Source organism: Tupaia chinensis, unplaced genomic scaffold, assembly GCF_000334495.1.
Source record: "Tupaia chinensis unplaced genomic scaffold, TupChi_1.0 Scaffold000429_1, whole genome shotgun sequence".
Classification (NCBI taxonomy): Eukaryota; Metazoa; Chordata; class Mammalia; order Scandentia; family Tupaiidae; genus Tupaia; species Tupaia belangeri.
The window spans coordinates 6,624,254-6,639,174 of NW_006159934.1; the positions used below are offsets into that span (position 1 = coordinate 6,624,254).

The 14,921-nt window shown below is 40.5% G+C and overlaps 2 protein-coding genes across 8 annotated transcripts in view; both read right to left on the bottom strand.

Annotated features, from left to right (window-relative positions):
* TMEM248 (transmembrane protein 248) overlaps positions 1-6,459 on the bottom strand; it is a 43,621-nt gene extending 37,162 nt beyond the window's left edge. The window contains exon 1 of the mRNA XM_006155016.3: positions 6,284-6,459. The gene's annotated coding sequence lies outside the window, so the exon portion shown is untranslated. The remainder of the gene's footprint in view (positions 1-6,283) is intronic.
* A 5,939-nt stretch (positions 6,460-12,398) lies between these two features.
* Positions 12,399-14,921, bottom strand: part of RABGEF1 (RAB guanine nucleotide exchange factor 1) — a 60,147-nt gene continuing 57,624 nt past the window's right edge. For all 7 annotated transcript variants that reach the window (XM_006155021.3, XM_006155017.3, XM_006155020.3 and 4 more), the window contains exon 9: positions 12,399-13,575. In XM_006155021.3, the coding sequence (XP_006155083.1) occupies positions 13,177-13,575 (399 nt within the window). In that variant the 3' untranslated portion in view covers positions 12,399-13,176. The remainder of the gene's footprint in view (positions 13,576-14,921) is intronic.

Genomic DNA, 14,921 nt, shown 5'->3' on the forward strand with positions numbered 1-14,921 from the left:
TTGTGGTGGAGACCACACCTCCCGGCGGGTCACGTGTGGGTGGACGTGCGTGGAGTGCGTGACGTACGTTTGTAGGTCGCTGTGCGAGTAGGGTGTCGTGAGCATGCGTGGTGCTAAACTAGGGCACTTGGCTGCTCTGTGTTCAGTGTACGCACGGGTGTTCGCGGTGCTCGTAGTGAATCTGTTTCTTTCTCTTTTTTTAAAAAGAATTATTTTTATGTTACTTTACTTATTATTATTTTCCAGTTTGATCAGAGAGAGAGAGGAAGAGTGAGAAACCACGCCACCAGGTACAGGACTTGAACCATGGTCGACCATGTGAGAGTTCAGCGCTTTTAACCACCAGGCCACCTTCAGCCGTGAATCTGTGTTTCTGTGCACGTTTGGTCTGTGGTTTGTGAAGAGGTAGGTGTGTGCACACGTTTGTGTGTGTCTGTTTGTGTGCCAGTGTATTATCACCACTGATAAAACCATAACTTTTACAATCACTTTTTAAATAATTTTTTAAAGAATTATTTTATTTTAACTTTATTATTCTTTATTTTCCAGTTTGATTAGTAAGAGAGAGAGAGAGTGAGAAAGCAAGCCACCAGGTCCAGGACTTGAACCATGGTCAGCCATGTGGGAGTGTCTGGCGCCTCAACCACCATGCCACCTGCTGGTCCCAACTTTTTAAATAATTTGATGTTCTCCCATTACACTTAAAATATATATATATATCTTGAGACCATATTACCCCAGAGAACACTTGTACATATGCGTAAGTAGACATAATAATGTTATAATAATAATGTTTGTAACAGTACTATCCAAGTCACTAAAATTTCAGAGAAAGTACAGATGGCCATACAGTCAAAGATAAAAATAGACTTTGGTGGGGGCAGAAGTGGCATGGTGGTCAAAGTCACTGGATTTCCACATGGGGGACTGTAGTTCAAGTCCTGGAACTAGTGACTTGCTTTCTCACTCCCCCCCCCCTCTCTTTCTCTCGTTCTTTCCCTCTTTGGTCAAATTTAAAAATAAGTTAAGTAAAATGATCCTTTAAAAAAAGACTTTGGTACATTCATTTATAATCAAATAGAAAAGAGCAGAGAATTATTGACTACAGCTCACAGTAATAAGGATTAATCTCAGGATATAATTGAGGGGGAGGCAATGACAAAAGAATAAAATTGCAGCATGATTTCATTATGTAAAATTTCAAAACATGGAAATCAACATATCGTTTAGAGATGTACACATTATCGGTCCAAGCGATAAAAGCATGAGAAGAAGATACACAAACTTCATGTTAAGGGAATGGAATGAGAGAGTGTCCAGCAGGTAGAGTGGTAGTTAGGGAACTGGACTTCCATATGATTGACTGGGATTCAAGTCCCGGACCTGGTGGCTTCAAACTCATGTTGGGTGCATGTGCATGTGTGCCCGAAATTTAAGAGGAGAATGGAAGAGAAGAGACTGTGGCATAATCACACTCCCCACCCCAGGGGGTCAGTTCTTGCTTTATATCTCTTTGTCACTCTCTCTCTGGCAAGCACATGTATCCTGTAGCAAATATATCTCTCTCAAAAAAATAAAATAAAAATAAATAAAAATTAAAAAGAGGATGGGGTGGGAGAGGAGCACACATCAGATTCAAAGTTGTTCTTTTTCTTTTATAAAAAAATTTATTTACATTCATTCACTATACATCATTACAGCATACAAAATGAGATTTCCTATCCAGAATACACTGTATATTGGCTCAACCAAGGACATCAACCTACGTGTTATCGTCAACAAATAATTTTCCATTTCTTGTTTCCTGTATATTTTACTGTTCTTTTTTTTTAAAGAATTGTGTAATTTTATTCATCATCATTATTATTTTAATTTGACCAGAGAGAAACAGAGACAGAGAGAGACAAAGTGAGAAAGCAAGCCACCAAGTCCAGAACTTGAACCACAGTCAGTCATGTGGGAGTCCAGTGCACTTAGCCACTACACCTGCTGGCTCCCAAAGCTGTTCTTTTTCTTAAAAAGAGTGGTAGGTACTTAGTTACTGATTGAATTGTTGTTTGTGGGGGTTTTTCTTTATTCTTTTTAGAGAGTGATTTTTGCTATAGGGCACATGTACTTGCCCAAAAGACAGAGAGACAGAAAGGGAGAAATCATCCCCCCCGGAGGGAATGGCCACACCACAATCCTTTCTCCTCCATTCTTTTCTCAGGATCTTGGGCGCAAGCATATGCACCCTGTGTGAGGGTTTTTTTTGTTTTTTTGGGGGTGGGTTTTGAGAGGTTTTTGCTATAGGGCGCGTGTGCTCGCCACAAGGACAGAGGGAGACAGAGAGATAGAAAAAAAGAAAGAAATCAACCCCCGGGGAGGATGGCCACACCACAATCCCTTCTCCTCCATTCTCCTTTCAGGATCTTGGGCATGCATGCACACACGCCCGGCATGAGTTTAAGCCACCAGGTCAGGGACTCAAACTACAGTCAACTACATGGGAGTCCAGCGACATAGCCATTATGATAACTGCTGGTCCCTGTACCCGGTGTGAGTTTTTCAAGTCACCAGGTCCAGGACTCCAACCAGTCTACCTGGGAGTCCAACAATGTAACCAATACACCATCTGCTGGTCCCTTGTTTGTGTTTTATACATAGCAAGTATTTTGTATCTTCTAAATTTAAAAAAAAATTACATTGAACTAGAAAGTTGTTAGTGTGCAGGAGACAGCCTATCACATGTCAGTTAAAGGCACCAGGAATTGCTCTATATCTTAAAATAGGTCAAACCTTGGAGATAATGATATGATATGAGTCATTCTGAGACATTGTCTCTCTCTCTCTTTCTCTCTGTCTCCCCCTTCCATCCTCTGCAAGCACATGTGCTCTAAGACAAAAACCTCTAAAAATAAGTAAATAAATAATTGCGTATTTCCAGTTTAGTTAATGTGGATTAAACTTAAAATTGGATTTTGCAAATACAGACTAGCATGGTGGGTCATTGTCTCAAAATAAATAAATGTTACAGTTAATAAAAATAAGTGTTGTCAGTTCTGTACACCAAAGTCCATACACACAAAAAAGTAATTTTTAAACTGCCACTATTGGGCCGGCTCCATGACCTGGTGGTTAAGGCAGCTGGACCCCCTAGAGCCCACTGCACAGTTGTGTCCCAGACCCAGTGCCTTATTTTAACGTTGTTGCTATATTGCTTTTTTAAAAAATTATTTAACTTTATTCATTTTTAATTTTGACTAGAGAGAGAGAGGGAAAATGACAAAGCAAGCTGCCAGGTCTGGAACTTGAACTGTGGCCAGCCATGTGTGAGTCCAGCACCCTTAACCACCACACCACTTGCCGGCCCCGCTATATTGCTTTTTATACCCTATAACAAGTTGTAGATTCATTAACATGGGCATCTGGAGTCTTGTGAGTCTTCTTTAGCAACTGAACCCTATTAAGCCCTATCTGACTGCTATTAGTGCATTCGGTGTCACAAATGGGATTTAATGACCTCTCATTTATTTTTGTTTTCATTTATTTTTTTAAAAGAATTATTTTATTTAACTTCATTTACTTACTTATTTATTTATTTTACTCTGACCAAAGAGGAACAGAGTGATGGAGGGAAAGTAAGAAGGCAAGCTGCCAGGTCCAGGACCTGAACTACAGTTGACCAGGTGGGAGTCCAGTGCCCGTAACCACCACGCCACCTGCCAGCCTTCTCTAATTCATTCTTAACTAAAAATATGGTTAAGGCATTATTTAGAAAGAAAAAAGATGATTCCAATAAAGGGGATGTAAATTAACAAGCCACACTTCTTTCAACATGGGACAGACTTTGAAATCAGATATTAATAATAAGGCTTTCCAGCAAAACTTAAAAATGAAAGATTTTTAAACCCTGGGAGCTTATAAAAGGGAGGGGGGAGAGGACTACAAACTGACGTCAGGTAAGCTAGAATTTCAGTTTCACAGTTGCTGCTTCTATCACTAACCATGAAAATGAGTTCAGAATCTCCTTCAGTTGGGCTTTGCCTTGTCTGGCTCACACTACAATTTTTGATGAATCAGCTGGACCATAAGACCCATTACAACAAAGAAAATAACTCAAGTGGGACCAGATGACAATTGAGGACACAAAATCTGGAAATACATGGTTATTCAGTGAAGGAATTGGGTCATTTTGTAGATCATTACCAGCATCCCCCTGACAGTTTTGTAGAATGACTCTTGAGAATTTTCAAACAAGGGACAGTGTCTCTGGCTTTGAAAACTGCAGAGTAGAGAGGGTATATTTGGGTCCATCCCATACCCTCTATTGGCTGCTACTTTTGTTGGGATGGTTCATATAGAAGCCTCTCAATTATTATTGGGTTGTTGAGAAAGTCATGACACATTTTTTTTCTATGCATGACTTAGGAAAAAGTCATGACTTTCTAGAAGACCTAATAGAACGGGTTATCATACACACCCAAAGGTGGGCAAGTTCACCGCTTCTCCCTGTCATCTAAATGGTCAGTGCCTACTGAAGCTGCAGAAGCACTGCAGACACAGTTCAATACTGTCTAAAGAACAGAGGAACCAAGCTCCCTAGTGGAATGGCCCCTACCCAGGCTGTGACTGATCAATTCAGAGTCCCACCGGCATGAGCACCATCTGTGACTCAGCTCTTGAGACCTCAGGAGAGAGAAAAGAGATAGCTTCAAATCTTTTGTTCTAGGTGACTTGTATGGGATTTCAAAATCGAAAAAGAAATTAAAAGATCAATGTATCCAGTTTAGAAAACAGTCCAGCAGTTCCTCAAAAAAGTTAAACACAGAATTACCATTTTAACTCAGTGAATTGAAAAACATACAAGCATACTTTTAATAGTTTGTGGGAACATGGAATTAAAATACAAATTTTGGTGCAAAGAAAGTTTGAAATCTGTGTTTTGGGTTTTTTTGTTTGTTTTTTTTTAGGGGTTTTTGTTGTTTTTTTAGAGATTTTTGCTATTAGGGTGTGTGAGAGACAGAGACAGAGAGACAGGAAGCAAGAAATCACTCCCTAGAGAGATGGCCATGCTACAGTCCCTTCTCTTCCATCTCTTCAGATTTTGGGCACTCATGCATATGCACCCACCAGCATGTTTCAAGTCACTGGGTCCGGGCCATGTGGGAGTCTAGTATGTTAACCATTATGCCACTTGCTGGCCCCATAGTTTTTCATTAAATGAATTTTCCATAAATGTTTTGAAGACTACTGGTATGTACAAACAAAAATTTGTTTATAGCATGACAAAAGCCAAAAAGTGGAAGCAACCCAAATGTTCACCAACTGATGAATGGATACACAAAATGTGATAAATCCATTCAAGAGAATATTTATTCAGCCATAAAAGGGAGTAAAGAACTGATACATGCTACAGACTGGATGACAGTTGAAAACATTCTACTAAGTGAAAGAAGCTAGTCACAAAAGACCATGTACTGTATAAATGGATTTCTATGAAATGCCCAGAATAGGCAAATTTATAGAGATACTAAATAGATTAGGGGCCACCCCATGGCATGGTGGTTAAAGCAGCTGGATTGCACATAGCTAGCTGTGCAGTTTGAGCTCCAGACCAGGCAGCTTGAAAAGTACCCCAGGTCCATGTGCATTCACGCCCAAAGTCCCAAGAGGAAGAAGGGAAGAAACAGGATTGTGGGTAGCCATTCCCCCTGCAGAGCGATTTCTCACTTTCCTTCTCTCTGTGTCTTTCTGGTGAGCACATGTGCCCTGTAGAGAATAAAATTATTGGGAAAATTTGGAAATTTTAGATATGGTCTGTTTAATTTTCACTTTTTAAAATTTACTATAGGGTGCATACACTCACCAGAGAGATGGAGGATGGGAAGAAGGAGTGAGAAAGCACCTCCAGGAGATTTCGGGCACATATGCACACATAGCTAGCATGTTTTTCTACCCACAAGACCTGGGACTTGAACTGCAAGTTCAGGTGAGACTCAGCCATCATAACCTCCATAGCACCAACTGGCCCCTGATTGGTTCATGTAAACACACAAAAACATAGGGATTTCAGAATGAGTTGGTATTACTTACAAAGTGGTAAGAAAAGGTTTCCAATTGACATGATGGTCATGACCATTCACCCCTCTAACTTCTCAAAGCAGAGGACAATGACCAACCTCCCTGTCAGTTGTCCCCATAGCAATCAAAGCAAAAGCATCATCAGAATTTCAGGTTCCTTCTGACAGCTGGCCACTCTCTCACTGTTTAGAGGGATCCCTCCTTATTTAAAATTGCTTACCAGTCTTCTGGCTGCCTCCCCAAACCCACGAAACTAACTTCTTTCAGCTTCACAGACTTTTTATTTCTTTCAGCTTCACGGACTTTTTATTAAGAGAGCAAACAATTTTCCTTTGGCAGTGAAATCATTCAATAGGTGTGGAGAAATTTAAACCAGACACCTACCCCTGCAGACAGCTCATTATTCTTTTAAAGAGGGGCAGGCCTCAAGACTTCTAAGAGGATGATTCTACCCCTATAGGTAGCATTCTGTTTTGGCAACCACAAAGAGGTTGCCTGGGAAACCCAATTCAGAGACAGCTGAGTTGCTTTTAATACGAACTTCTCTAAGGGCTAATATGTAGTACCACAATTCTGTGTTGTGCTGTGGTTTGGATAGCTTTTATTTGTATACTCTCAGAATGATTTCTTTCTTCCTTCCTTTTTTAGGGTTTTGGCTATCAGAAGACAGACAGAGACAGATGGTGAGAAGGAAAGTGAGAAATCATCCCCAGGGGATGGCCACAATGCTATCGCTTCTCCTCCATTTTCTTCCTGGGATTGTGGGCATGCATGCACATGCACCCAGCATGATTTTCAAGCCACCAGGTCTGGGACCTGAATCATGGTTGACCATGGGGGAGTCTTAATCACTATGCCACCTGCTGGCCCCTAGGATTATTTTTTTTCCTATTTTCTGATTATAAAACAACTATGATATTGTATAAACTTAGGAAAATTTAGAAAATGTTAAAAAGAAAAATTAAAACCTGTAATCCCCAAACCTAATACTAACTACTGCTGAATTTTGCTTACTTTCTCTCTTTCTTGCTTATTTTCTGCATTGCATGGCCTTTTCAATAAATGGTGCTGGGATGACTAGATGGCCGCTTAGAGAAGAATGAAACTAGACCTCCGCTTCTCACAACTTACAAAAATTAACTCAAGATGGATTAAAGACTTAAACATAAATCCCCAAATTAAAACTACTTGAGGAACACACTGCGGAAACAAATTCAAGATATCAGAGTATGTGGAGATTTTTAAAAATAAGACCCCAAAAGTGAAAGAGACATTTGGGATTACATCAAGCTAAAAAGCTTCTGCATGGCAAAGGAAGCAATAAATATCTCCCTCCACACACAGAATGGGGGAAAATAATAACATAAAGGATATTTTAAAGGACACGAATAAACAGCCAGATGAAGATATACGTAAGTGGAGGACTGGAAGGATCACAAGTTCAGAAACTCCCATGCCTGTGGAGCTGGGGGTGAGCCACTCTCCTGGCACACGGATGAGTTCCTGTACCCTCCTGCAAGCCTCCAAACTATACTTCAGATAAGGGATTGATAACCAGAATATATAAGGAACTTGAATAACACATATACAAATAAACAGATAACCCAATTTTTTTTAAGACTTATTTATTTATTCATTCATTCCTTCATTTTAATTTGACCAGAGAGAGAGAGAGAGAGGAAAGTGAGAAAGCAAGCCACCAGGTCCAGGATTCGAACCGTGGTCGGCCATGTGGGAGTGTCCAGCACCTTAACCACCACACCACTTGCTGGTCCCGATAACCCAATTTTAAAGAGAACAACTGACCTGAACAGACAGTTCTCAAAGGAAGACATAAATGGCTAAAAAAATGAAAAAATAATGTTCAATATCTCTTATCATAAGAGAAGTGGAAATTACAACTACAATGTTGTATTACCTAACCCCAGTCAGAATGGCTATGATCAGAAAACAAAAGCAAAACAAAAAAATCAGAAGTTGAGGGAAAAAAGGCCACCCTTGCACACTACTGGTGAAAATGTAAATTAGTACAGCCTGTGAAAAATAGTATGATGATTCCTCAAACATTTAATGATAGAACTACTGTATGACCCAATAATCCTAATCTTGGGACCCAAATTACAGGAAATCACTGTCTGAGAGGCATTTGCACATCCATGTTATCACAGCATTATTCGCAATCACTAAGGCATAGAATCATCCTAAGTGCCAATAACCAATGAATGGGTTAAAAACATGTTCCACAGATAGGGGCCAGCAGGTGGTTTGGTGGTTATGGTGCTGGGCTTCCATGTCGCTGACCACAGTTCAAGTGCCAGATCCAGTGGCTTGAAACTCTGGATGTGTGTGTGTGCATGCCCAAGATCCAGAGTGGACAATAGGGGGAAAAGGATTGTGGTGTGGCATTCCCCTCTAGTGGGTGATTTCTCGCTTTCTATCTCTGTTTCTCTGGCAAGCAAGTGCACATACCTATGGCAGAAATCTCCAAAAAGATGTTCCACAGATACACAACAGAATGCCACTCAGCCATAAAAAACAATGATACCCTTTCCATTAACACGAGCAGACAAAACTAGAAGATATAACCTGCTGGCCCACACTCAAGCAGTTCTTTAAAAAAAAAAAATTATCTAACTTATTTTAATTTACCCAGAGAGGGACAGAGTGAGAGACAGAAACCAAGCTGCCAGGTTTGGGACTTAAACCACGGTTGGCAACGTGGGAGTCCAGTACCTTTAACCACCATGCTACTTGCCAGCCCCAACTTGACCATTTCTAGGTCATCCACTTTGATGATACTTTGGTAGAAAGACATTTTGAGTTTTCAGCTCTTGGTGAAAGATGTGTTTCTCAAATCCAGCACAGCCATGTGATCTGAACAAATGACTCCACTCCCTGGCTTTCAGACAGAAGGTGCCGCTTACCTCGCCCCCTCCCCGCAAAGACTCTCTGGCTTTAGACACCAGTCAGAAATCCAGGCCTTTGAAACTTTTTATAGATCAGCTCCCAAGTTGGGTATCCCACAACTCTCTCTTCAGATTTGGTTAATTTGCTAGAGCAGCTCACAGACCTCAGGGAAATTCTTATGGTTATTGGCTTAACATAAAGGATATTTTAAAGGACACGAATAAACAGCCAGATGAAGATATACGTAAGTGGAGGACTGGAAGGATCACAAGTGCAGAAACTTCCATGCCTGTGGAGCTGGGGGTGAGCCACTCTCCTGGCACACAGATGAGTTCCTGTACCCTCCTGCAAGCCTCCATATGTCCAGTAGCTCTCTGAATCCCTCCCCTTTGAGCTTTTTATGGAGACTTCATTGCACAGACATGACTCAAGCATGGACAGCCTGGTAGAAATATGACTAGGGTGAAAAGAAGATCCAATGCTAGTATCCTGGAGGAAGAAACCCAGCAAAATCTGTCCAGTCTTCTTGGCTTCTCTGTGTATTCCCAGGTATGGGACTCCCCCCTACCCCTTCTACAATGAGGGTCTTAGTTTCATTATGACCAGTTCCAAGTCTGAAAGATGGTGAAAGATTATACTTCTAGTTACTATGACCCACCTTGGGGAAGAGAAATTTTCATTTCTATGGCCAGCCTTGGAGAGACTTCAAGAACTCAGGACAAACACTTATGAGTGCATACTCTCTACAGCAAAAAGAGAAAAAAGAAAAAAATCATCCACAAATACAGGAAGAGCTATCATTAGCTCTAAGTAATTTAATTCAGATGACAATGCCTTGAAATAGGTACTATTATCATCCCCATCTCACAGCTGAGGCGTCTGAAACATGCCTGGCACTAGGGGACCTGACCCCCTCAACCACCACGCTACGGGGCTGGCCCTCTACCTTTATTTCTGTGTGGAAACGTAATACTCTGGGTAGACTCTCCAGAGTGATGTTAATTGTGGTGATGACAAACACCCTTGTCTTACCCTTTTTTTAAAAAAAATGTATTTAACTTTATTTACTTACATTTAAATTTGACTAGAGAGGGACAAAGTGAGAGCAAGAGAGAGAGAGAGAGAGAGAGAAGGTGAGAAAGCAAGCTGCCAAGTCCAGAACCCAAACCTAGGTCAGCCACATAGGAATCCAGCTCCCTTAACCCCCATGCCACCTGCTGGCCCCGTATTTTCCTTTTTTTAGAATTATTTTATTTTAACGTTATTTATTTATTATTTTAACTTGACCAGAGAGGGTTAGAGAGAAAGGGAAAGGGAGAAAGCAAGTTGTCGGGTCTGGGACATGAACTGTAGTCAGCCCCCTTAACCAAAGTGTCACCTGCTGGCCCCCTTGTCTTGTTCTTAATTTTAACTAGAAAATGTCTCACTTTTAAGTGTGAAAATGATGGCTTTAGGGACCAGCAGTTAGCGTAATGGCTATGTCGCTGGACTCCCCCGTAGTCGACCGCGGTTCGCATCCCGGACCCGGTGGCTTAAAACTCACGCCGGGCACGTGTGCGTACGTGCCCAAGATCCCAAGAGGAGTACCAAGAAGGGATTGCAGCATGGCCATCCCCCCTGGGGGGTGATTTCTCGCTTTCTGTCTGGCAAGTGCACGTGCCCTATAGCAAAAACCTCTCCAAAAAAAGAAAAAAAAAGAAAATGATGGCTTTAGCTTAAAAAGGAAACCACTGTAATATGAAACCATTACTAATAGTGTATATTATTCTAATAAAGAGCCAAAACTCAACCTCTTTGGAAGACGGATGGATCATGAAACTTTATTATTAAGGACTTCTGCTCCAAAGGTTTATTCCAACCACATAAAATATCAACACTTCTTGTTGAGAAAACAGAAGCCCTGACCATTGTATTGATGGTGACTTGGAGAAATATAAGCCTCTGCATAAGGAAAGAGTCCACATCTGAAGTATTCAGTCAATGCGAGAGATCTACAAAAATCTTCAACAACCTGCTTTAAATATATGTAAGACACTCAAAGAAGTCAGCTTTTGTGGGAGGCTCATACGCACATTTTATTTACCAAACATAATGTACAACTGAAGGAACAGTATATTTCCAATAAAAGTTACAACTATGCACACCTGGATTAGCACCTAGAAAGTACAGAGAAAATTGAAAATGATAAGGGAACGCTTTCTGTTAAAATTATTTGGGCCCAGCTTATTGTAGGACATTTTCACTGGCATTTGATAGCAATTCATTACCTTCAAGTGAGCTTGCTGGTGATGTAACTTGGCTAAATTGCTTCACGTCTTCATTGATTTAAGACACTGGATGTGTCATACATGACAGATTCTATATGTAAATTTAAATAAAGGGTAGAAAGTTTTGTACCCATCCTAGCTGTATTCCAAAATTACTACTCTATGATTCTGTGGTAGACTCTTAGGAAAATATTGGGCAAGCAAGAAAACCTTTCTCAACTGCTTATGTCATTTTCAAGGATGGTTCCCTGGGAAATTAAAACTTTACTAGTAAACTGAAAATCTGTACAAGTCACTGACTGAAAGAAGAATCCTCAATGGTATATTTAGGTATAAAATGTTCCATTAGGATTAGAACAGGTTCCACACTGAAGGTGGCTGTAGAGTCTCAATGAACGAGGTATCAGTTCACATTATACTGTGCCTTTAATGCAATATTCTTTGGTTATATCACATTAACCACTGGGAAGACAACTCACTAGCTGACAAAAGAGATCAGTGGTTCTTAATGAGGATGATTTGGCAATGTCTGGGTATAACTTTTCACAAAATTGGGGGCTGCTACTGCTATCTAGTGAGTATACAGGGCAGGAGTGATTTTAACCTACGATGTACAGGGGAGCCCCCACAATGAAAACTATCAACGATACTGGCACTGAAGAACCTTGGAAGAGGTCTATGTCCATAAAGTAAAAAGCGCACTGTGGAGGCTACTAGGTGCCCCCTGTACTTTACACCTCTGAGGGAATCCCCATCAATTCTCACAGTCAGAACCTCATGTATTCCCCTACCTTCTATCCCAGACTCAGGCAGCTCCTTTACATCAGAATTCAAAATTTAAGATTTGCTAAATAAATATGGAAAAAAGATCCTAGAAGCATGGTTGAAATTCTTCAACCGACTACATTAAATGGCAACTTTATATGACCTAAAAATTATTCTGACTCTCAAAAAAAAAAAAAAAAAGTAAAAAAATGGGACCAGCAGTTAGCATAATGGCTATGTCACTGGACTCCCATGTAGTCAACCGCGGTTCGAGTCCCAGACCCGGTGGCTTAAACTCACACCGGGCGCGCGTGCGTGCGTGCCCAAGATCCCGAGAGGAGAATGGAGGAGAAGGGATTGCGGCATGGCCATCCCCCCTGGGGGGTGATTTCCTGCTTTCTGTCTCTCTGTCTCTGTCTGGTGAGCACACGCACCCTATAGCAAAAATCTCTCAAAAAAAAAATTATTCTGAAATCTTGATAATGTCATAGTCTCTGATTGTAAAGGACCTCAAAGTTAGGGCAACATGTTGTTAAAGATGGGATCCACATTTTAAGGGGAGTATGTCTACATACTTCCAGATTCATTTTAGTGGGGCCAACCAAATTAAACAATGCTAGAGGCAAACATTCAATATATTTCATTTTAGACTAAAAAAAATTTAACACATGAAATACCATGCACAGAAGACACTATTTTTTTTCTTTTTACATATTTACAATTTTACATATTTACTTATCAATATATTTTCTATCTTTACAATTATAAAATTATTTCAGACTGTGGAACAATGTACCATTGAATTCCCTTAAACATACACTTTGTAGCTTTCATTTTTATCCTTTAAAAGCAAATGTTTACCAAAACCAAACCTTAGTGAATGCTACTGAGGAAACACATAGGAAAACCATGGAATAAAATAGTGACAAAATTTTCACATAAGCCTTAAATGAATCAATTTCAGCAACTCAAATAAATAGTATTTTATTATCTACTAAGCCTCTCTTGCCAAGAAAAAAACAAAAAACAAAAGAACAAAAAATCCCCACATACTGTACCTTTTAAAATGCTCTGACATTTATAAGCAATTAAGTTATATTCTAGACCTCAGTGGACTGTAATAAGGGCTATGTATGATTTAGGCTCAAATAAATACTATCCATGTGCATTTTTATCATCCTGCATAAACTTGAGGTTGCAATGGTGGAGGAAGTTTATCATTTTCAACATTTTCAGAGTCAATAGCTGCTAATGGTTGATTTGGAGGTTTAATTTCAAGTGGATATTTCTCAACAATGTCTTGAACTTCTTTTGCAATTCCATCTGTCCAATCTATTAGGTCTTTTTCAAGTTTCTTGGCTTCACTCATGATCCGTTCTTGTCGTTCATTCAATTGAGACAGAAGATCCAAGTTCTTATACATTTGCTTAACACCTAAGCAAGCATCAGGAGACCAGTTCTCAGATTCTTGCTTCCTAGGAGAGGTCTGGCCAGACATGTAGCGATCAAAATCCTCCTGACTTAAATTCAAAGACTGGGCATCTAGTTTCTCAATGAAAGCCACAGCACAACACTACAAAAACAAGAGGATGCTGTCACACTCATGTTAGAAAAGCTACAGACATTCAAAATACATTTTTAAAAATTATTTTTAATTAATTTTATTTATTATTAAAATTTTGCCACAGAACACATTTGCACACCAGAGAGAGAGAGAGACAGAGAAAATAAGAAAGCAAGCCGCCTGGTCCAGGACTTGAAGCATGATTGGCCATGTGGATGTCCAGCACCTTAACTACCTAACTAGTTTGCTCCCAAAATCAACTTTTAAAAAATGCTTTAAATTGGGACCAGCAGATGGCATAATGGTTACATCACTGGACTCTCATATAGTCGACCATAGTTCAAGTCCCAGACTTGGCGGCTTATACTCAAGCTGGATGTGTTTGGATGTGTGTCCAAAATCTTGACAAGAAGAATGGAGGAGAAGAGACTGTGGTGTGGCCATTCCTCCAGGGCGTGATTTCTTGCTTTTTGTCTCTCTGTCTCTCCGGCGAGTACACGTACCCTACAACATGAATCTCTCTCTCTCAAAAACAAGCAAGAAAAGCTATTATGAAGAATTTTAAATAGAAGCAAATGTAGACAAAACAGTCTAATGAACACTTCCATATACTTCAGCTTCAAAAATCACTAATTGAAAGCCAGTCACATTACATTTATGCTCCCATTTGTCAACCCCCACTGAGTCAGATTTCAGAAATTCAGTCCTCTCCTTGGGTTGTTCAAAGGCCTTAAGATCTCGCACAGAATAAAATACTTCAGGAGGCACCTTCTGTGTTTGCTCCACACAAGTTACTCCAGAATTTCCTATGGTCAAAAAAACTAATGGCTCCTTGAATTTGGAGGCTCTCTCCTTCTCTGTAGAGAGAGCCAAGTAACTGGGTGCAGCCTCCCCAGTACATCATCCTTTGGACGTCTTGCCACCTAGCTCAAGGTCAGCCAATGGACGTGGGTCCTCAAGGTAGTAGTGGTGTGGCACAAGGACCTTGGTTCTCAAAGTTTTTTCTGTTTGCTTTTATTTGCCAAAGGGCATATGCATTCACTGGAGAGGCACAGAGAGAGAAGGACAGCAAGGAAGCAACCATCATGGGGCATGGTCATACCACAATCCTTCCACTTCCATGTGGCCATCTTTTCAGGATCTGGGGCATGCATGCACACCTGCCTTGTATGTTTTCAAGTTGCTGGATCTAGACCTCAAACCATGCAGCCAGTCATGTGGCATCTTTAACCATCAGGACAAGAGCTGGCCCTCAAAGAGATATTTTAAAAGAAATGGTTAAAGGGCCAACAGGTGATGTGGTGGTTAAGAACACTGGATTCCCACATGGCTGACGACAGTTCGTGTCCCAGACC